At 41.1% G+C, this 24,380-nt stretch overlaps 2 protein-coding genes across 9 annotated transcripts in view; one reads left to right on the top strand and one right to left on the bottom strand.

Moving 5' to 3' along the window:
- Positions 1 to 8,973, top strand: part of LOC124271048 — a 51,154-nt gene extending 42,181 nt beyond the window's left edge. For 4 of the 8 annotated variants that reach the window (XM_046706108.1, XM_046706104.1, XM_046706105.1 and 1 more), the window contains exon 2: positions 5,619 to 8,973. In XM_046706108.1, the coding sequence (XP_046562064.1) occupies positions 5,887 to 8,010 (2,124 nt within the window). In that variant the 5' untranslated portion in view covers positions 5,619 to 5,886 and the 3' untranslated portion in view covers positions 8,011 to 8,973. Of the gene's footprint in view, positions 1 to 4,527; positions 4,552 to 5,011; positions 5,016 to 5,618 lie in introns of those variants that run through there. The other 4 variants (XM_046706109.1, XM_046706106.1, XM_046706107.1 and 1 more) reach the window with 4 other exon arrangements.
- Positions 1 to 24,380, bottom strand: part of LOC124271050 (zinc finger CCCH-type with G patch domain-containing protein-like) — an 87,761-nt gene that overhangs the window by 51,218 nt on the left and 12,163 nt on the right. Inside the window, 5 exon segments of the mRNA XM_046706112.1 lie at positions 14,969 to 15,157; positions 16,217 to 16,303; positions 16,306 to 16,324; positions 22,820 to 22,995; positions 23,102 to 23,256. Coding sequence (XP_046562068.1) covers positions 14,969 to 15,157; positions 16,217 to 16,303; positions 16,306 to 16,324; positions 22,820 to 22,995; positions 23,102 to 23,256 — 626 coding nt within the window.

The raw sequence follows: 24,380 nt of genomic DNA, 5'->3' as shown, positions 1-24,380 counted from the left end.
AACAAAGATATACATCATGTAAAAACCTGGCCCATCTTTTGACAAGGACATCTTTTTCCCATTCCGGAAAAGCTATTCAGGATTCATCAATGCTTCTACACATTTCAGATTGCTTACTGAAGTGACATTTGAAGGTTACTAGTTTGCATGTGAATGCATGTCCTCGTACACCGTGCAAAGGTCCCACAATGCAAAACTGTGTAACTGGCCCCCCCCCTGTAACCTTCCATGTGATATGTAAATTTATTCCGCTCCAAATGTTGAAATACAGGTGGCCCATTGTCAGCACAGGTGGGGGTTAAGTACTTGCCTGTCAGTGGGATGGCAACTTTCATAAACACTTTACTACTGATGTCAGTGCCTATGATCTGGGGCATGTAGAAAATGTACAACTTTATACAACTTATATTTTTATCCTGTGATGATAACTTTCATAAACACTTTACTACTGATGTCAGTGCCTATGATCTGGGGCATGTAGAAAATGTACAACTTTATACAACTTATATTTTTATCCTGTGATGATAACTTTCATAAACACTTTACTACTGATGTCAGTGCCTATGATCTGGGGCATGCAGAAAATGTACAACTTTGTACAACTTATATTTTTATCCTGTGATGATGATGATGATGATGATGATGATGATGATGATGATGATGGGACGACGATGAGAGTGGTGGTGATGATGATAATTATAGTGATGATGATGATAGCTGGAAAATAACTTTTACATGTTTCACACATTCAGATAACAAATGTAAAGAGGCTTGCTTTAATTTACCATCAACACTGAACTAAAATGAAATCCATCTAACATCTACTATGACCAAGAGCAGTCACAGCCTACACGACTGAGCTATCTACAAACTGAACATAACTAACAATTTGTGAGAGGATAGTACCTAGACTAGACCCAAGAGCAGTCACAGCCTATTCCATAAACTACCACCAAACCTTTTAGACTTCATTAACAGCAAATACAACACTTTGACAGGAGAAACAGACCTCAGACTATTGTGCCCATGGAGCATTAACCACCTAGAGGTCTAAACTACTGATCTGTTTAACCATTAGGCTACCCAACAAACAACTTGACCCAGGAAGCAGTACCTAGAATAGACCATAAGAGCAGTCACAGCCATTCCATAAACTACCACCAAGCAATCTAACTTTAGACTTCATTAACATAAAATACAACACTTTGTGGGAGCCAAAACAGACCTCAGACTATTATTTTGCAGAGTAACCACCTAAAAATAAAAAGTAGTTTGATCTGTTTTGCTTCAAGACACAACAAACAATGTTTTGATTTGTGAGATATTTTATGCTTTATTACCTAGAATAGACCCAAGAGCAGTCACAGCCTATTCCATAAACTACCACCAAACCTTTTAGACTTCAGTTAACAGTAAATACAACACTTTGTAGGAGAACAGACCTCAGACTATTGTATGGAGCAGTAACCACCTAGACCACTAAACTACTGATCTGTTTTACTTCAACTTACATTAGACACAACAAACAATTTGTGAGAGATAAGAACCCGCGATCAGGTTCGATCACAGCCTGTCCCACTCAACTACCTATGACCTTGTTGACTTAAATGCATAGTAAACACATGTAATACTTTGTGAGACGTCACAGAATCCAGACCATCACAGCCTTTATCACAGTAACTAGAACTGGTTATTGATACAGATCAAAGAGATCAGTAATCGTTAACTAAATATGGATTGATTATCGATAAATATTGAAGACATAACCTTTTATGCAAAAATACCAAAAATGTCTGAAAGAAATGAATATTTCACATCACTGGTGAGTGGTGACCTGTTTTTGCATGGACTATTAACAAACCAGCATTCTCAACATTACTTAGAAGCAGACCATGAACAAAGTCCTACATTTGCATATTGTGTGTGAAAATTAAAACACAAAAGCTAATGTGTGATATTATAGATAACACAATTTTCATATCGATAATCATTAATAATTTTTCCGATAGACGATATTTCCAATTACCAATCATTTAAGCCAGCCCGAACAGTAACAGTAGAAACAACAGACCAACATATTGTGTCTGAGAGGTGGGAGTTCAAGTTTCACTATTTTTACAGTCTAAGTAAACTTATGCTCAGTATTATTCGCTACACTGCTATACTGAGTCTAACAAAACCTAGTAGAAGGTCGCTTCAGCTAACCTTTTGGACTGACCAATCAGAACACAGCTTACCAAATCGCGAAAGTAAACATTCGCACATTCCGTTTGAACCTTTACCTCAAAATCTCGAACGATTCCGAATGCTATTTTCCGCACGATCGCATCCGAGTGATACACGCAATGAGTAAACAGTCGCTGAAAATAGCGTTTTTGTCAATATTCAAGGATGTCATCTTGCGAAAATATAAGCAAATAGTAACCATGTCATTAGAAACCCATAAGCGTATATACTGTAGGTCAAATATTTGTGTTTTATGCGGATTTTCGTTTGTTGATAGATCAGTGTCAGCGACCAGAGAAGAGAAAATCCGAAAACTGTTTTGTAAGTCCCGCCGAACTGTAACAAGTAGTCGTTATCTGATTGGTTAAATCCGTTCGGCCGTCTCACATTTGATTGGGCGGTCATAGGTCACTCAAAGGTTAGCTGACGCAACCTTCTACTAGGTTTTGTTAGACTCAGTATAGCAGTGTAACGAATAATACTGAGCCTAAGTTTACTTAGACTGACTATTTTTATGACCCTTGAAGACAACCAGGTGTAGCCACACTGCCAGTCTCTAATAGTAGAGGGGGCGGTGGGGTAGCCTAGTGGTTAAAGCGTTGACTCGTCACGCTGAAGACCCGGGTTTGAATCCCCAGATGGGTACAATGTGTGAAACCCATTTCTGGTGTCCCCCGCCGTGATGTTGCTGGAATATTGCTAAAAGCGGCGTAAAACCAAACTCAGTCAGTCAGTCTAATAGTAGAGAGTGTAGGTAATGTTGTACATGTCCATAAGGCATGAATGCACCCACTGCATGTTCATTTAAGCAAAGAGACTTACATGAGCAGTGAGTACAAACTCATTCCACCTCTCGTAACACTGAATGCGATGTGATCGACAAACCTGCCACACATACTGTGACGGATCAAGCATGAATGATGAAGCTCCAGGTCACACCTTGATAACATCAGAAGTGATTTTTTTTAATGCACATTCAGTTCAATTTGGACCTTTTATCGACTTAGGAACGATCACATAAGATCACTTCAACCAGAAAGTCATGGAGAACCCAAATCAAGTCATAAAGAGGGAGTGTGACATATGACTCCATTCATGGGTGACCTCCATCTTTCACTCAATGATTTCAGATTATTTTACGATGGGTGTGCTGTGGTTCATATGTGTCATTTACTCCAAAATCCATTAAAAGACAATACAGAGCACAATGACTTAACTTCCTTAACATCATGACCCACCCTTTCAACACCCCTCTACATTCACTCCTCGCCCTTTTCCTCATCATTGGATATAGATGAAGGAGTAAGACTATATTAGGAAACATCGTGTTCCTTAGACTAAAGAAGTTGACATCCATAAATTCTCATCTTATATAGAGTGAACAAGAAAACTAGGGGTCTTAACAATTTTGGGGTTATACTTTCACAGCATAAAGACTCATTTCATGAAAACATCCCAAAAATGTTCATGATCCCTAACTTTTCTGTTCAGTATATAAGAACCTTGATGATTTATGACTTACTGTTTCTTCATTACCTTGATTAATTGCTTTTTTAGATATCTTTAGAAAATATATGTCTTTTTCTCTGCCCAAAAGTATCCCAAGGTGTGTACTAAAACCAGACTATTTGGAATTTAAAACTAAGGAGTAATTCCTTGCATTTATCATTTGTGAGTGTGTGAGTATGGTTTTACGCGGCTTTTAGCAATATTCAAGCAATATCGGGGGGACCAGAAATGGGCTTCACACATTATTTGTTAATTTGTAATCAATGATAGATTAACTAAGTGATATTAAGAATAGGGTGTTCATTTGAGTAGTAAAGTTTTGGTTCATTTAGCTTTTCTGTTCCATAAATCAAAACAAAACACCACCCACTCTTTAATTTCCTGACAGAAATAAAGCGAAAGCCAAAAATCGGAAGTGTGATCAGGATAATTTCAGATTTCCTCTGGAAAGTCAGTTTTGAGTTTTGAGACGATCCCTCACCACAGACAGTCTTGAATGAACATTAGCATTATTAAATAATAATGTCAACACAGTGACAGTGTGCTCAGGAATGTTCCCCTAACAAACAGTTCTATACCTACAAGCATGTAGAGTCGTGTGGTGAATAGGCTGTTTACTGCATGTGTATGCAGCATTCATTGAATACTTGTGAAAACTGGAGCTGTATAATGATGGAATGTGTTTAACATGTTTACAGTACCTGTATCTATAGCCAGGCAGAGATCATGCATGCAAGTGTAAGACACATGTTGTAAATTGTGTATGAGTTATATGCCCATTGCCAACCCATCTGTCGTGTCACCCACATTTATAAGGTATGTGTGTGTTCATTGTTTCGTGTGTCTCATTTTGACAGGGAAATTGTTTTCATTTAACACATTTATAAGAGAGGTTTGCATGCATGCATGCATGCATACATGCATGCTTCCGTGTGTTGTTTCATTTTGACATCAGAGAAATTGTTATCATTGAACACGTTTATGAGTGAGTGAGTGAGTGAGTGAGTGAGTTTAGTTTTACGCTGCACTCAGCAATATTCCAGCTATATGGCGGCAGTCAGTAAATAATCGAGTCTGGACCAGACAATCCAGTGATCAACATCATGAGCATCGATCTGCGCAATTGGGAACCGATGACATGTGTCAACCAAGTCAGCGAGCCTGACCACCCGATCCCGTTAGTCGCCTCTTACGACAAGCATAGTCGCCTTTTGTGGCAAGCATGGGTTGCTGAAGACCTATTCTACCCCGGATCTTCACGGGTCACATTTATGAGGGAGGTTTGGCAAATGCATGCATTTGGCTTCCGTGTGTTTGTCTCCTTTTGACATCAGAGAAATTGTTTACATTTACCGCATTTATAAGAGAGGTTTGCATGCTTGCATGCGTGCTTAGATTGCTTGGGTAACTTTGAGTGGGCGAGTGAGTGAGTGAGTGACTTTTAATGCTGCTTTGAGTGAGTGAGTTAGTTGGGTTTTACGCCGCTTTTAGCAATATTCCAGCAATATCATGGCTGGGGACACCAGAAATGGGCTTCACACATTGTACCCATGTTGGAAATCGAACCCGGGCCTTCGGCGTGACAAGCAAACGCTTTAACCACTGGGCTACCTAACGCCCCCTTAATGCTGCTTTGAACAGCATTGCAGTTTGTCATTTTAATGAGGGAGGAAAACCCTAAGTGATACAGTATGTCAAATCTAAAGACATATTTGGAATGAATTGGGATTCGAACCCACAATCATTGGTAAATGGCATGTTGATGCAGACTAGCAAAGAGAAGAATGGCCGGGGCATGAGACACAGAGAAACATACAGTGAATATGAACCCATGCGTCATCTTGAAACTGTATATAACTGAATCGTTTTCTGTTTCATTTCAGGTACCACAACTAATGATGAGCTGGCAGGCTGCCAACCAAGAAACCACAGACCTACAGGATTTGGTTTTGTCTGATGATATTCTTTGAAATGAGTGACTGCTATAAGGTGTGATATATCGGGGAAATCAAGACAAGATTGACAATATTCAGTGACATGAGAGACTGCTGTAAGGTGTGATATCTTGGGAGGAATAAAAACAAGATTGACATTATTCAGTGACATGAGAGACTGCTGTAAAGTGTGATACCTTGGTGGAATCAAGACAAGATGATGAACCCAAGCCAGCCACCAATGACTCCGGTCTGCTGCCTCTGTCAGACAGTGTTCCAGGATCCAAAGGTTCTGCCCTGCCTCCATACATTCTGTTCATCATGCTTACAGAATCTTGTGACAGGAGAGGTTGGATTAGGGGAGATAACTTGTCCTACGTGTGGTTGTCATGTGACTCTCCCTGTCAGAGGTGTGCCTGGTTTGGTTACAAATACACATGTGAAGCGACTCGCAGATAATTACTTAAATGACATAATGAAAAGTCTCCACAACGAACACACAGAGACTTCTGAACCAGACGAAGGGTTTGGGGAACAGTCGGAAGTCCATGTTGGTCACATGACCAGATCTGAGACCTGGCATGGTCATACAGATGTCACTCCACAGACCACTGTTGTGCAGTCAAAGTCGCTTGATGGAGACAAGCAGTCTGGACTTTCCACAGCAGTTTCAAATCCCGATGCTACACAAGCGGAAAAACACGAGAAGAAGAAGGAAGCTTGTCGAGTGACAGGCAAACTCACGTCCAAGCTGATGCACCTGCAGGGCGAGGCTCTGAGGATTACCTACTCCATTGATTCAGTGAACGAGGGAGTTCGTCAGTGGCAGGAGAAGAACATCGAGATCAAGGCTAACATCATGGACAGGTCCCGGATGCTGCAGCATCTCATCAAAAGACACGAGCAGAAGCTTCTAGCAGAGGTGGACAACCTGGAGAACCATGAACAGTTCCTCAATGAAGCTGACAGGACCAAGAACGAGCTGAGGGTGAATCTGAAACGTGTTCTTAATGCTGTGGAGTTCCTGAAACAGATGCAAAACTTTGGGCAGGATGAGGAGATTCTGGAGATGAAGGACTTTCTGCTGGGTGATCTAAAGATTTTGTGCGGTGTTGAAACCAACCACAAAGAATATAAGTTGAAGGTCCCAACAGTGACATCATATGAGAATCTTGATGATGAGTTTGGCAGTTTGATCCCTGTTGAGAAGCAATCTGTTGTGTTTGAGCCTGACACTGGCGAAGGACTAGGTGACATGAAACTTACACAGCTGGAGAAAGTCAAACAAATGGAGTTCACGAAAGCCTCAAGTACAAAACTAAGACGAAGAAGAGCCAAGACACAGCAGATTCGTTTTTCTTCTCCTCAAGGGAGGGAACTGAGGTTCTCATCACCCCAGAGAAGAGCAACAAGGATCATCACCTCCGAGGACAGGGATCTGGAAGTGGAGAAGACATCTCCAGAAGATGATCCTGACGGCCCTGAGGACATTAAGGACCTGCAGGAAACTCTGAAACTGAGGAGGAAGGAGCTGTTGGAAGAGAAACACATGGAGGATAACATGGAAAACATCCATGATGTTCACTTGTTCAGTGCCCACAGACGTCCAGCCAGGGAGAAGAAGAGGAGAGTCCAGTCCTTCAGTGGCAGGCCATCCTCACAGACACGGCTGATGGAACAGGCTGCAGCAGGATTAGAAGCTCCCAATGAAACTGAACAACCCAAGGGACACCAGCAGACAGCCACGCTAGACAAAGCTGGAAGTATTGACAGCATAGAAGGGGAGATAACTGCAGGTCATGACGATTCCCAGGAAAATCCAGCCAATGAAGACATGACCATGAAGTTGAAATATCTTCGTGACAACTGGAGACGGAGAAGAGAGATTCTCAAATCCAGCGAGAGTTCCCAGACATCATTCGAAAAAGCCCCAGGTGATATGAGTCCCATATCACCTGATTCTCCTAAATCACCAGAAGCAAAAGTGGGAACTGAGACCAAGTTCCAGATGTTCCGAGACCAGCTCAGTTCCATGAGACATCACCACATGCCAAGCGGCAACTCTCCACCACCAACATCACAACACATCAGTCCATCGCGCAGGATGTCGGACAGTATGGCCGCTCGCAAATCTTCAACGGGATCCATCCCAGAAGTGTCTGGCGAGATGGACTTTTTATCCTCGCACAGTACCTTTGAGAACGGAACAAATGGCAGGCAGGATACAGAAGGGCAAGTGTTTGCCACGAACGACAGCGGTCTGACCCGTAGTCGACTGCAGCAACTCCGAGCAAATGCCAGGAAGAAGAAGGAAAGATGGAGGTCCCAGACACTGTCATAGACACTGTCATCAACACTGCAACAGAGGCATACAGGTGATCACAGAGGTGTGGTATGTCATGTAATACTACAACTGACTGGAAAATTTGGACATGTACTAAATCAAAGTACTAACGTAATGTGTCATGACAGTCATACTGGATACTATTAATACTGTGTGTTGCATAACACATGTATACCATGTCACACAGTGTTGTAGGACATGGCATAAACTTTGCATTTTCTCGGATATAATGTAAATACCCAACCTTGATCATCCAGAACACAAAATCTCCATTCTGTGACCTATTGGCCACCACTGCTCTGAACTATAGGAACAGAACCAACTGAAGTGGAGGTCGTTTGTGAATGACGAGAAGGAGTTAAACACAAGGGATAGAGCATGGTGAAAAGGCACATTATTGTACTGACAGGACAGAAACTGATATCTGCTCATTCTGCAAACTTCAGCTTGTGTGAAAGGCAAGCCTGGACTGCAGAGAAACATTGGTACTGTATAATCTCATCACTTCAGAAGTTTCCTGTCATTCAGACATCAACCACATGTCACATACAGTCATATGACCTGGTTACACTACTATTCATTGTACATCATCAAACATTTTCATGGAATTTCAAATGTGCTAAAAATGTGTGTACATACAAATGCATGCACCGTCAACTCTCGTTCAGAATTAAGAATGATTTGTACAGAAGGTACAGCAAGGACACCATGACATGGGACAAGGAGGTAGTGTTCTGGAACTGGGTGGTTCGTTCCTGTTTTATTTGTCTCATAGATGTCATGCAGAAAGAATAAATGTCCCTTAACTTCTTTTGACTGGTATATTTCAGGTCAACAGTTCAGAACATACCATTTTGCTCTGAAAGGAGGTAAGGCCAGGCCAATTTTATGTCTTGTTTTATGGATCCGCCGGTCATATTTTTTTAAGAATAAGGAAATTTTTTTTTAAAATTTACCCACTCAAATTGTTTTTTAAAAAGTCCTCATGTTTTAACTGGCCAAAAATGTAAACTTACAAAATAACATTTGGATTGTTTTTTTGCCCCATATAAACTTCATAAATTGCCAAAAATAAAATACTTTTAGTATTTAAAATGGAAAATTATTTTAACTAGTGATTTGTTTTGTTTTGTTTTTTTTCCCTCCTGCCTTTAGGTTTTCTGAGGACAAAAATCCATAAAACAAGAAATAAAATTGGTCTGGCCTAACAAAATATTTCACAATTACAAAAAATGCATGGATCTTTTTGGAACATCCACTATGTCAATTTCTTTTCGTAAGATGAGAACAAATCATTTATATTTTAAATTCATATTCCACCAGAAGGCTTTGGATCAGTCTGAAATACCCATTTTGTTTTGATGAAAGCAGCGACGAAGCAGTTGAAATCCTGGTATGAAAAGACATTTGGCTTGAACCTACGCCATGTTCCATCGTCACTTGAAGTGAGTTGACGGTATATAACACAAATTTCAAGATGAGCTCAAAATATTGTACAGGCTCAATTATTGTTATTGATTGTTAAGAAATGTTTTAGAATAGGGAAATATATGTACATAAGTGTATATAGGCATGTTAACTGTTAACCCTACAATGATACATTAATGCATGTTATCATATAGCAACATACATGATCTCTGCCATGAAGCCTAATAACTTCTTGTGGTGCAAATCACACCAAAATCTGATCTTAGTGCTGTCTACTCCTGCACCAAACGTCTGAGGACATCCCATCATGACAACTTTCAACACTAGCCAATCAGACTGTGGCATTCGCAAGCTTAATAGCTGCAGTTACAAAATGGCGCCTTCCATTCCAGGCTATCCTTTCAAAAACTTTTGATAAGTTTCCCGATTCAAATACTGTGAAACTGAAAAGAAGGGATTCTGGAATAAGCGAGTATGGTTTTAAGATGCTTTTAGGGACCGTTCATAATTTATGGCTGGGGGTGAGGAGGTGATGATGATTTTAAATGGGGTTACCCATTTTGTTCCGGGGATGGTAGGGGGGTCATCAATTTTGTACACATGTACTAGGGGGTTCAGCAATTTTGTACACAATATTTAAAAATTATGCTTAAAAAATATCTGAAGGGGGAGAGGGGGGTCATTGACTTTGTACATGACATATGGGGGGTCACTTACTTTGTACATAAATTTTAGGAGGGGTCAGTCACATTGTACATGCTTCTCCATTAAAATCATCATCATCCCCCCCCAAGCCATAAATTATGAACGGTCCCTTATCAATATTCCAGCTGTGGGGGGGGTCACCACTTTTTGTGAAAGCGGCGTAAAACCTTACTCACCCACTCAATCACTCACTCACTCACTGAGTGGTCAGAAGAATGGTCTATCTGATGTCAGTGTAATGGGATGTCCACAGACTTTAGTGTAGCATAGTGAGGAGTAACACCAGGATGGGGGGAATCGAACCCGGGTCTTCAGCGTGATGAGCGAACACTTTAACAACTAGGCTACCCCACCGCCCTGTGAGGAGTAAGACCAGGATGGGATATGATTGCTGTGGTTCCAATTACATGTCAATATATGTGCCATTAATCATGTCAGTATGGTAAGCATAACAACTTTGAACATAAGGGGGGCAAAATTTATGGATGTCAACTTGTGCATTATGAGGAATGTTTCTGAAGTATATTTTAACTCCTTTCATCAGGTGGAGTAAGAAAATACTCCAAAACGTCCTGGGTGCCATTCCACTTACTGATCTTAGGACTATGCCAATCGTAAACCCTTAAAATCCCAATCTTAGCATGAAGTTATGATTGGCAAACTGTTTCACTATTTAACCGATCTTAACCAAGTCAATTGTAAAGTAAAGATCCAAAGTCTAAGTAGCTCATGGCCAACTTAGGATCACTAAAATCAATCGTAGAGAAACCAAAAAGGCAGCTTTTATTATTCTATGTGAAGAAGAAGAGTGAGCATTACACTGTGACCGTGTTTTTCGAGAATGCTCACAGATTCTAGATACATTATCAGATTATGAGCATTTGGCGTGGTACAGACAAAGGGGAATGATGGTGGACCCCTTCGTCAACCAGAATTGATATTTCCTCAGGAGAAATATTGCTCTTTCTCGCTCGTGGTTTCTTCTCCATGTTTACACTTGGTTCAAAACTACTTCCATCGTCTGCTAGACTATGCAAAGGGAGATAACTCATGCCTCACATTTTTCTATCTCTCGACAAAAAGTCTCGATCTTAGGTTGGATAGGATTGTAACATTGGGACCGGCTACGATCAGTCTAAGATCAGTTAACAGGCGTAACTTTAAGCTAAGACGATTGTAAAATTGGCGTACCTTGCTAAGATTGATCTTAGATGAGATCGGTTAGTGGCATAGCACCCTGTTCCTCATGACACAGAAGTTGACATCCATAACTTCAACCCTTAATGTGTAGCACTTCAGAATGCCACTCAAAGCCTTTGAACATATTATTATGTAATAGAGTTTCTCGAGCACTGGATGAACAAAATCACTATACAGGTCAATGCACATAGACTTGACAGAATTGCTCAGGTAACCACAAAAGTTTGTCTTTTTGAACAATTACAATGTGCCTATTCAGTATATGTACAGTATAGCATAGCTGTTGTATGGGTGATGTCTTAGGCATTGTCTATCTGGCTGTAACAGTTGTATAGCACTGTATACAAGCTGAAGCAATTATCTTTGATGATGATATATGCCTGACATTTCTAAATCTTTATCAATAAATCCACCCATATTTTTTAAATGTGACAAAATATATGCATTAAACAATATTTTTCATTCCAACTATAAATTGATTAAATGTTAAAGATAACTTGATAGGTCACTTATGTACAAAAACAATTAAAGCCAAATTAAACTGTATTTTGATAACAACTTCTGATGTTCGAAATTGGATTTTTTATTTTGTAAGTTTTGGACCAACAACCAGAAATGGGCCAAAATATGTAAAGCACCCCTAAAGTCTGACTTTGCTTTGTACAGTGTGCTGTATGAGAGTTGTTAGGTTTTTTCCTATTTTAGTGATGTTTTTTTTTGTTTATTGTAGCTTTGTACAGTATTTCTGTTTTATCCTGGCATGTTTGCTTCATGTGACAAAAATGGCTGACATGTTTCTCTTTGATGAAGCGCACAACTATCTGACCAAATGCAGAACCCCAAGTTGTCATGGTTACTGGATAAATTAAACATTTCTGAATAGCAAATTGCATTGGTGAAAACATTTGTGGTGGGGATAATTACCAATCTGATAACAACAATTTGGTGATAAAGTCAAATCTGGCCAAATGTGATCCAAGAAGAAGAAAATCAAAACACAAACAAAATGTCTAAAACAAAAGAAAGAAAAAAGGTTACTATTTGACTTTTTAACTGTTGAAATACCAATCAAACTGAACCTGAATTCAAAACCACAATATTCCCAGATGTCTGGCTAATCTAAGGGACGCAACTCTGTTCAGCAAATTTCAGCATTGAAGACCACTTCAGCAACCACAAGATTAGTGATGTTGTTCACTGGCTGAAACTGTTATTTAGATGCTGCCCTGATACAGCTAAATAAATGTTGATGGCGGAATTATATAACATTCACTTGATCACCCAAACTGTATTCTCGCTTCAATGTCCCTGAATCAAGAAAATGTGATCCTTGTATCACATCCGTGTATCACCTTGCATCACATGTTATGCATTTATATATACTGCCAGCGTACACTAATATGGTTCATATTGTACTCTCCATATTTTGCGAACAACATCCATGGCATTATAACATCAAGGGTCAAGGCCTTTGACTGCCGATAATGAACTATGATAGAAAGTTCCCTTGTTTCTGACGAAGAAATCTCATCTATTATGACACTGAGCTTACAAAAAACTCAAACTGAATCACATTTGCATTTTAAACAATACAAAAATACCTTTGCTGAAACATGTTTCTTTGTTTTAACTGCAAATCCGAATTAATAATCAATGTTTTTAAACCAACATTAACAAGTCATGGCTAGTTTTAGTAGGAGAGGGTAATTACTTATTACAAGCTATCCAAATGCTAAAATAAGACATGACATCCTGCTAAACTAAAACTAAATTTTTAACTAATAGATTATTAATAAACTATTAACCAAATTATTGTCAATTGTACTGGTTCAACAAACTAAAAACAGCATTTTTGCTTTGTTATACTTCATGTTTGGTGAACATCAGAAATATGACCTAGCTGACAAAATGGAGTTTAATGGACTTGAACATAACTTGCTGGGACTGTCAAAGCCTGTGTCTGACTACCGGTATGTCTGCAGTAAGCTATGCTTGTTTAACAAAACACTCTTCTACCACGTCGATAGTGCGAAGGCCTGACACAGTACGTCTACCCAATGCGTCGTCCCTTCTCTTTCTATATTCCTAAGTGTCTTCCATGATATCAGTCCTCTTGAAGTCTTTTGTAAGACAGTATTTTCATAATTTTTCTGCCTTTCAGGAAAATATTTCCTCATTTTATAATAACTATCAATATGCAACGTTTCAAGCAGTTCTGTTCTCTCGTTTGTAAAGACTAGTGTATTTTTATGAGTTTTATGTTTTGTTAACATGTTTTTTACATAAACTGAGTTTTTCTTAATATGTTTTCTACTATGTTAACTAATGTGAGATTGAAAACTATATTATCTATGCTTCTACAAATAAAATATAAATTGTATTCTTGTCTGTGTTTCTTTCTGGTCTGACTGGAGTGAGCTTCATGTCCAAGGAAGCTCTCCACCTGTAGTTTATTTTAACAGTATTTCAGTGAATTCTGGGATTCATATCAGCTTCACGTGGAACAAAAAAATGTTAAATAATGCAGTTCAGGAATCCCTAAAGAGAGACAAACATGAGGTACCGGTATTGGGGACCTATTCTGCCCTGATATTGCCAAGGGAGACAAGCATCAGATACTGAGGAATAATTTCGCCCTGGGTGCCTAGTCTCGAGAGTGTCCCAGCTAAGACAGATCTTAACTAGTCAAGACAGGAGTTAGGACATCCTACCATTAGGATAAGACCCATTCTCGAAATGATCCCATCTCTGTCCTAACTTGAGCTACCGATCTTAGCTAGGATAGCGAGCTCTTCAGTCGGCGAGATAGAAAAGCGAAGGGAATTCCCATATGACGTCACAGTTTGTTTTTAAATCCCCAAGTAGATGTCAAAATGTCAAGTTCAAGCGAGATGGCGACCGTAGAAAAGACACCAAGAAAAGTCAACTGGACACGGAACGAGATCGATTGTCTAGATGACGAGGTGCAGAAACAACAATGTATTTAATTTAGCTCCTTCTCATCCGTTGTGACCAACAGCAAGAAGAAACAGATTTGAAGGACATATCAAACAGGTGAATCTAATTATAGATCGCGATCAGCTCGTAAATGTCAACAATGCAATGTCAAAGTAGGACTCATTTGCTCTGTGATTATTTTGCATGAACAAACAAGTACGTTTTCGTCTAGGATTCATTTAGGACAAGTCAGAACCTATCCTAGTATTTGTCCTAAGTTAGGATATCGTAGCACTAGGATAGTTTTCGAGAATAAGGTAGGACACCTATCCTAGAGCCTAGGATCAAAGTTAGGATATCCTAGCGCTAGGATCATTTTGTGACAGGGAACCAAGCATGGGATATTTTTAGTATCTTTTCTGCCCCGAAATCCCAAACAATCACTGGGTAATGGGAATCATATCTATTCTGGAATCATGAATGTTATGAATAGCAGCGATGCAGTAATTATCCAAGCAGTTTGATGAACACAAATTTCATGAAAACAATGGAAGTAGGAAAAGAATACACATCACAATGATCCACAATATACAGACTATCTGGAAAATAACATCTGCAAACAAACAATAAACATTGTCACAGACATCAGTCGAGCTCACATAAAATCTCTCATTTGTTGTCCTACCTTTCTTTCCCCTCAGCTTCTTGTTGATAAAGTCAAACACATTTGGCGGTGTCTCCCTGACAACAGGAGTTCCTGATGCTGCTTTCTTTTCCTCCTTGCGTTTTTTCCTCTTCAGTTTCTTGAGTGCGTCAAAGAGATCCTGATCTCCTGCGATCTCCTTCAGTTCCATGATCTTATCCAGAGACTTGCCTAGAACACACAAACATATTTATTTAGGATATTTGTATAGCGCACATATCCATGCAACTAGTACATACTCAAGGCGCTGATTTTTTTCCTTGATCATTGGATGTCAATCTCAATGGAACATTGTATTATTAATCTCAACTCCCTGGGGATCATACAGCTCTTGCAGCCACTAGCCGCACCAAGTTATTGCGGCTTTCCCCTTTCACAGCAGGGTGGACTGGGACACATAGTTACAGTACTTTGTCCAAGTTTACTGCACGTTGCTGTACCTGCAACTAGGTGTTTGCACGTATTTATGTGGCCACCATCTGGTCATATACCAACGGATTCGTGGGTTTTTTAAGTTCACAGGGTTGTCTACTGTACACTAGGGGTTGTGACAATACTGAAAGAGTCTGCACACAAAGCTGACTCCAATGTTTTTCAAATAAAGGAGAGTGTTACTGATGCGGCTATCACATATCAATCATGATCTTATCAAGACACTGGTCTACCCATAGTGTTATCAAGATGATAAACTAACCCTTGAAACCTGGTACTATGATTCGATAAATACTGACTGACTGACTGAGTTTGGTTTTACGCCGCTTTTAGCAATATTCCAGCAACATCACGGCGGGGGACACCAGAAATGGGCTTCACACAATGTGATTCGATAAATATGCAAAGGAAGTCACTTTAAGCTCCAAATATTAATACAAAGTCTGCATGCTAAATGAACTATATGTAAAACCAGAGAACATATGTAATCAGTGGACATACATAATCCTTAAAAATTTCATTACACATATTCTTTGTGAGGAATGTGTTAACATTCCGCCGGTAATACAAAGTCCAAGATCTGAAGCATGGTCTGAGGTAGCATTGGCGGATCCAGAGGCGGGGTTCAGAGGATTCAATCCCCCTTTGAAAATGACTTATGACCACATTGAAGATTTTTTTTTTTGCTTTGGCCAAGACAATAGGGCTGAAAACACCCACCCACCCCCCATCCCCCTTTCAAAATTCCTAGATCTGCCCATGGTAGAACAGGACATTTGAGACTCATGCTTCCCTCACCTTGTGGCAGAAGCTGAATTGGGACGGGTTCAGCTCGACCTTCACCTCTGACCCCAAGACCTTGACCTGTAATGTAGCCCATTTTGCCATCAGCTTAGAACCAATGCCCTGGAAAACCAAATCATAATTCACATGACAATAAATTCACTGGTAACTGTGAGTCAAGTACTGGTGGCCTTGAAGGGTGGGTCTTTAAAGTTTTGCTCAGGTATTTGCGGCTAGTTTAATTTCTGATAAAGAACTAATGAAACATTCAAGACTGGGTACACAGGCATGTAACACCATCCCCAATGTTTGTTTAATGCTACTAAAAGAACTACAAATGACATCATTACTATTTTGACAAAAATAGGGCGATAAATCAACAAACAAAGCAGACAAAAACATTCTAACCGTAAACCATGTTTGTTTAAATCCACTAAAAGAGATGAAAGTGACAGTGTTTTTTTGTAAAAAAATACAGTAAATTAAGGTTGAATAACCTAAGCTAAATATGTACATAGCCCTAGAACTCCGTGGAGTTATAAGCTAGATAATATATGCATAATATACATAATAATCTATTGTGGGGTGAATATTAGCAGCCTCGAGGGACTGTCAGTTGCTGGCGAGGGACCAAAGGACGAAATGGTGAATGCCAGAGAGGCGTCCTCGGGTGGTGATATCTCTCAGATAGTGATTAGCAAACACCATGTTAGATTTCCAGAAGCATCCTTCCATAATTGTATTTAATGAACAGTTGCCGTGAAGGAGGCGGGGTGGAGGCCAATGCCCTGATTTCGTATGGATTAGATGTGTTGGAGGGTCCAGTCCTACTGCCTTATAGGCGTAGAATGACAGTTCTTATCCATATAGATATGGTGAGTACAGAGAGACTTCTGTCTGATTTGTGCTTGATAGCGGGATGAAAAAATCTTCTGGCTGATCAGCCTTGCTTTGGAGCAGCGTAAATAGATTATGAGAGCTCGTACTGGGCATAGAGATAAGTCCAATGTATCTTGAGATCGAGAATGTGGATGGCGCGGGGCGTGAAATAACCTGTCTGGTTGACCTGGTAGTTGATTTTTTGGCGATGAAATCCCATCTTAATCCCAGATGCTGTGTTTGATTGTCATCAAACTGTATCCTCTCATAATCTAGGCTGGTGAATTCTGGCTGCGTGGCTAGCGATAACAGGAAAACTGTTTCTGTGAGAGAAATTCAAAAGTTGTCGATTCCAATGGTTCATAATCCTCACTTGTGAGGGTGTTGTAACACTACATTCAGATCCCAAGCTGGAAGTGGAACTTCGCTTTTGGTCCTCAATCCGAGGAAAGCAGTAGTGGAGCCAGTAACTCTGGTGACTTTTTGTCAATTTAACACCCGTTCTCATGAAATCACAGAACTAAAAGCGGCAAGATATGTTGATAATGTCGAGCCTTTTAAATGTTTGTTTTGCCGTAAGTAACACAAATAGTCTGCCACTTGAGGATCGCGTAGCATCTCTTGCTGTCAAAACTTGTTTGCTGCATAATTTTGAAACTTTGCCACTTGTCATGCGTACAAGTTACGAGTTGAGTATCGATAAGGCAAAGCAAGTGCCAGCTATTGCGCCCTGGTAAGAATATCCTCTCTTGTTTAAACACATTTAATACAGTCCATCACGTGAAGTTTGAATACTTCTGGGTTTCTGTGCACCTGTTTGGTGTGTGGATCATATTAACAGGTTTGGCTAACAGGTAGCTCTAGTGCGGTTGACCCGATTTCTTGTATTAGGCGAGAGGCTTGCGTTCTGTACACGGCCAGTAGAAGCGACCAAAATGAGTTGTAGGCTCTGTGTTTGGCTGATTTTCTGCCATACTTGAGGTATTATTGCTGGAAGTAGAAAGCGTGCGTGCGCGTGAGGCCTTCCCATGATATGCTTAAATCCGTTGCCCATGCTTGTGGGTCTGGCACTGGTGACACGAGATATGGGTAGTTGATTGTTGAACCTTGTGGCGAATAGATCTACTAGCGGCTCCTGCTTGCTTGATTATCTGTGCAAATATCTCTGTATTGAGCATCCATTCTGTCGGCGGCGGCAGATGTGGCGAGAGTCGTCTGCTAGTATATTCCTGGCTCGGGAATGTGGCATGCTTTGACATGTAGATTTAGATCTTGGATTAATTTGAACAGTTGAAGGTTAGAAGTCAAAAGGTTAAAGTCGATCTAGATTGAGCCTTGCCTGTTCACATAAAGCGCCACTGTCGAGTTGTGGGGTATGTATCATCGGAGTGGCATTCTGTAGAATGTTGCTCCAATGTCTTATGGCGTTGATTACAGCTTTCATCTCTAATGTGTTTTATGTGGAGTTTTCTTTCTAGCTGATTCCATAACCCTGATGCCGTCCGGTTGGTGAGATGAGCTCCCCAACCTTGGGGCGGCAGCGTCTACATATAGATGGGTTTTGAATTCCTGCTCTGCTAAACAAATCCCTTATGAACTGATTAGATTTCTTTGTCCACCATAGTAGATGAGGGTCTGAGATGTTCCGGTAGACTGAATGGTTGTAGGTACCGTCGAGATGTGTGTTGATGAAGACCTGTAAGGGGCGTAACTGTAATCTGCCTATGACTGTCAAGTCTTGGGCTGATGTTAGAAACCTAGTAAGCTCTGCCATTGTCGAAGTGGTAGCGGAAGGTAGAGCTGGTGGAATGATCTGTTGGATCTTGAGCCAGCGGTCTTCTGATGCGACTATCACGGTTGAGATTGGTGATAAATCCCGAATGCCTAGGAGTGCAGATCTTCTGCGATGGTACTAGGTCCGACTTATTGTAAAGTTTACTAACCATCAGCTGTGTTAGTAGCTTTATGATGTGGATTTAACTGTAGTTTGAGATGCTGTGGATCTTGATCTACTTGTATCCGTCGTCGAAGAAGCGCACTCTCATTAGCCCTTGGCCGATGTAGATATGTGACAATCGGTTTAAGTTATCTGCATTGAATAACCATGGGGCTGATGCTATTCGAGATGGGAATTACTTTCCACTGGTAATGTAACCGATCTAAGCGTAAACCGTAGGTATTTCCTGGATTAGGGATGTATAGGGATGTGCAGATAAGCATCTTGTATGAATCTATACTGCCCATGTAGTCCATGGGAGCCCGAATCATGTGCGTAACTGCGGTAGATGTATCATGCTGAACCTGGGTGGTCTGCTTAGATAAAGTCTTGTTGAAGAAGCTCATGTTGTAAATGAGTCTGTATTTCTCCTTGGAGTTTTCTTGGGTACTAGGAAAACTGGGGGAGTAGAAACCTGGTTCGATGTTTCCTTGCTCTATTACTTCTATGGCCTGCTTGGTTGGGAGTAATGTAACAGCCTCTCTTAACTTTAGTAGTTGCTGTGTCTGTACCTCGAACTTGTGAGGGTTGACTGTTAGTGGAGGCTTGGCCTGTGGTGGGATCACGAAATCAGCGTTGAAGAATGTTGGAGACATAGGTGTCTTGAAGAATTCCCCAGTTTTCCCAGTGTGGTGGGAAGCGTCCACCCACTTGTGGCCGGTTATGGCTGGAGCGGCTGGGGTGGAAGACTCCCAGTGCGTTCGAACCTGTCTTTCAGCGTTTATAGTTCTAGGGAACCTCTGGGAACGATCCTGCCTCTTCCTGACCCTCCTCTATAGTTGCCATATGGGCGTGAAAAGAATCTCTTCCCCTGGAACTGGCGAATCTTCCTGTCTCTTGCTCTTTATGAGCCGATGGTGAATTTAGATCTCCCTGAGTATCTTTGTGACGTCTGTCGAATGACACTAGCTAAGCGTGTCCATCGATTTAATCATCAGGACTTCTCTGGAATCCTTGGTGACTTCCTTGGAGACTCTGTCTATTGCTCCGTCAAAATGGATGGGGAAGACCACAGGGGCTGTATATAGTGGAGCTGTAAAAGTTCTCACCCAGTTGCAGGAAAGGCGAGGAAGACCTTGACGACGAGCTAAAGGTCGAATGCTGCTGAGACAGATGTGAGATGATCTGTTAAGAACTGCTGGTCCTTCTTTTGCATGAGTAGGGCGGTAAATCATTCTATCATCTTCAGAATTAGGTGTTCGAAATCTGGTGATAAGTGTCTCATTTATTGTTCTAGATCTATTTAGACCCAAGAACATGCACCTTCGTCATGGTTTCTATCTGAACCAATTTCCGATCATCAATCTTGTAGTACTTGTTCTTGGCATCCGGAGATCAGCTTGTAGTTCTCATCGATGTCTTGCGCTTTGAAGAAGGGTCCATATTATCGCGTTGAGAACTTCTTGCGTGGAAATTTGGCAGATGTGGCGTCTGAACAGCCATTGGCTTTGTTAAATGCTGTATCTAGGTTCTGTGGCTTTTTGCCTGTAATCCGTCAGGTCGATTGGGGGCCAGTGTAATAGCATCTGCATCGTCTTCTTTCATCAGATAAGTCTCGCGCGAAGTGCCACTCTTGGAAGGTGATGAGAGATCTAGATTATTGACCATCAATATCTTATCTCTGCATCTGAGAAAATAATTCCTCCATCGTCTTCCATTCCATCATCATAAATAATAGAGGTTGTTGCTCTTCTGATGTAGGGCACAGTGTGGCTCTATCTCTATATCGTTTGGCGGCTTGTGGAGATCCCTAGTTGTGAAGCTTATGTGCAGACCTGTGAGGGTGATCGGCGTGGTGATATGCGTGGAGATGGCTGCGTGGTGATGGTGATCGTCTTGGTGATCTACATCGATAGGTTGATCTTCTTGCTGCGACCTATGAGGGGACTGATGGTAGCCATGGCTCTTGTGTAGTCCCTCGATGTCGCTTTTAGATAATGGCGATCTGGGTTTTCGGTGTCCTTAGCGAAGCATCAGCGAAACCGTCTCGTCGGTCTGGGGAGCGGTGATATGACCAACCAGAAGGCTTCCGTGTGGTCTGATGATCAGATTCATTATCTGAGTATGATGCGAAGAAGGTGATGATCTTTCCTTGCCGCCAGCGAAGGCCTTGCCGTGAAGCTGTACATCTGGGTCCTTACCGTCGAGGGTGGTCTGTGACTTCCCCGGCTGAGCTGCATCGTCGTGGCTGCTTTCGTTGACGGAAGGGGTGCCCTCTGGGGTGCTGTCGTTGGAGCCTTCGCGAAAACTCGGACACCTGGGATGGCTGCTTCTCCAGTCTGTAGTGGCCTTCCATCATGATCATGATCTGCTTCATAAGATCGTCTGGGATGATCTGCGGCGTAGTAGATGCCACCTCTCTGCGGTGCTAGCGGTTGGAGCCCTCAGCGATCTCGTCTGACATCAGTGTAGAGGCATCAGGCTGCATGGTGATCTCTGCTGAAGTCACTAATAAGCTGTCACTGGTAAACTTCTTGTGGCATTATGTCGGGTATGATGATAGGCTGGTCATCGTGTAGAGGCCCAATTCTGCTGCTGGAGCGATCTCGGCTGAAAGTTCTCGATGACTTACCCGATAGATTTCCCTTTGGAAGATGGCTGCCCTGGGAGTCTACGAAGTCTCGTTGAGAAAGCGTTGAGGCCCTCTTGACTTTGTCTGGCGATGTCTGGGAGGCGGTCGCTTCTTAGAGGTGAAGCCGGACTGCATCCCGATCCCTCTTCCGATGGGGTCTCAAAGCAGAACACCAGGCGGGGAGGATATTCGACAGCAGCTGACTGGATGGTGCAATCGAAGTATCGGCCATGTCTACACCTAGTTTCGTGACCTATCTGCAACCTGCGTCTCAAGGCATAAAAATGATATTTATTAAAGGCAGAATTGGTTAAATTAATGCAGTAACTGCAGCGTGAATCAAAGCGCACAAAGTAGTACAACTAGGGCATACTACATGCTTGGATCCGCGGGAGCGTAATCTACAAATGAGTACAGTTTTTCATCAGCGTAAAACTAGCTGAACAATCGCGAACTCCATTGAATAAACAGTAGAAACTCGATTAATTATCAAAGCAAATAACTGAAGGATACCCAGCTATGCCTTTATGGTAAACTATAATAGGTAACTAACTAAGAAAAAAATACTTTTATAACGAACAGGGGATATGACAAACTGACGGCTATAGCTTAACTGTTTTAAAAGTCCCTAATAAACCTTATATTATCATATAAAAAAGTGAATAGCGAACTACGGATATAACGAACTAATTGCAGTGGTCCCTTGGAGTTCGTTATAAAGGTATTTTACTGTAAGGCGATACAGTGAAATCGTAATTTTAAAAATGTTTCCTTTTGCATCGTATGGTTAAATATAATTAAACCTTAGAATTGAATATAAAATACAATTTTTATAAACACTGAAAATTAGCCATTAATATTGAAAAACGCTTTCAAAACAGAAGTTCCATAATGGATGCACAAATCTTGTCAGTTACATCCATCAGTGCACATTTCAACCAACACTCAGTCTTTTCGCTAATGTTGATACCTCAAAATGATATTGACTTACAAAACCATAAATTTCAAGTGTGGGTAAGACTAAGAGGTGAAAATTACAAGGGTCTTGTGATATTATCATGACTTGAAATTACAATTGAAACTCAACATATTTACAACACTTAGATAAAGAAAGGCACGACTTTGTAATTGGCACACAGATGATGACCTTGACCTATAAGCTGTCACTGACCTTGGTGTATTGTTCCCATTCTCCTAAAGCTGCAGTTGTTTTGGGTGGTTTCCATAGAAACACAGGCAAGTCATCCTCTGAATCTGAATCCTCCCTTTTGATTGGCTGAGATGATGTTGAAGGCTCCTCCTCCTCCTCATCATCATCAGACAGAAGACTGTCATCAACATGTTGCTCTGCAAGGTGCAGAAAGTGGAATGAGTGCTAGAAGATGTAATCTTAGAAATGTCAATTGTTGGTTATGTGTTCAAGAAATCAAACTTTTGACAAAACAGAACTCACCCTGAGGCAGGATGTCCTGGAGCTCCAGAGTCTCTGAGTTCCCGTGAGAGGTGAAGGTCACAGTCACCTCACCGTCTGCTACATCGTCAATGGAAGCAGGATGCCAGACGTCGTCCGAGTAACGGGCAAAGCACTTCCCTCCAACCTGCACATGGCTGAAAGATTGAGTTTTGTTTTAGTTTGTGTATTTATTGCTTAGTTTGAGTGAGTGAGTGAGTGAGTGAGTGAGTGAGTGAGTGAGTGAGTGAGTGAGTGAGTGAGTGAGTGAGTGAGTGAGTGAGTGAGTGAGTGAGTTTAATTTTATGCCACACTCAGCAATATTCCAGCTATATGGCTGGCAGTCTGTAAATAATCGAATCTGGACCAGACAATCCAGTGATTAACAGCATAAGCATTGATCTACGCAACTGGGATAAGATGACATGTGTCAACCAAGTCAGAATTGAAACCACAGACTGTACACACCTCAAAGAAAGCAGTCTGTAAATTATCAGCTTTGAACCAGACAACCCAGTGACTGTCTCAAGAGGGAGGGGCGTGGGTAGTCTAGTGGTTAAAGCGCTGGCTATTCGCCACAATCCGGCGACCCGGTTGAATTCCCAATATGGGTACAACGCGGAAGCCCAGTGTGATGTTGCTGGAATATTGCTAAAAGCGGGCAAAACCACCTGATCAAGTCAGTCAGTCTACAGGGTCATTCCATGCAAATGAGACAACATGCAATCAGTCAGGTCACCAAGCCAAAACCACCTGATAAATTTACAGTTTGTTTGTTGTCAAGCTACATAACGGTGGTATGTAAATAATCGATTCAGGACCACACAATCCAGTGATCACAGCCATGAGCATTGATCTATCAATTGGAATACAATGACGTGTTAACCAACTCAGTGAGCTTGACCAAAGGTGGCACCTGATCCTGTTGGTCGCTTCTAACATAAACATGGGTCACTGAAGACCTGGATGTCTAACCTGGATCTTCATGATCTTCATGGGTTGATCCATTTACAAGCACAGGTTGGTTTGGATACACAACACTGGTGACCTATATTCACTTCCCGAATCCCCATATTTGAAAAAAACAGTGGGTATAATTTGAATTTATAACACATTATAGTTGATCGATTTTGACAGCTTGAGAAAGAGTTTCTGCACCTGCAGCAATCTGAGTCTGTCTTTGTCTCTTAACAGTTTCCAAACGCAAATCAGTAAATATTATTTTTCCAAATTACATATCATTCACAAAATACTTATTTACCAGATGGTAAATGATTCATTG

Source organism: Haliotis rubra, unplaced genomic scaffold, assembly GCF_003918875.1.
Source record: "Haliotis rubra isolate DU_JTF1 unplaced genomic scaffold, ASM391887v1 Scf157, whole genome shotgun sequence".
NCBI lineage: Eukaryota > Metazoa > Mollusca > Gastropoda > Lepetellida > Haliotidae > Haliotis > Haliotis rubra.
Note: the sequence above shows the minus strand (reverse complement) of the source record. Positions and strands in the feature narration are given on the sequence as shown.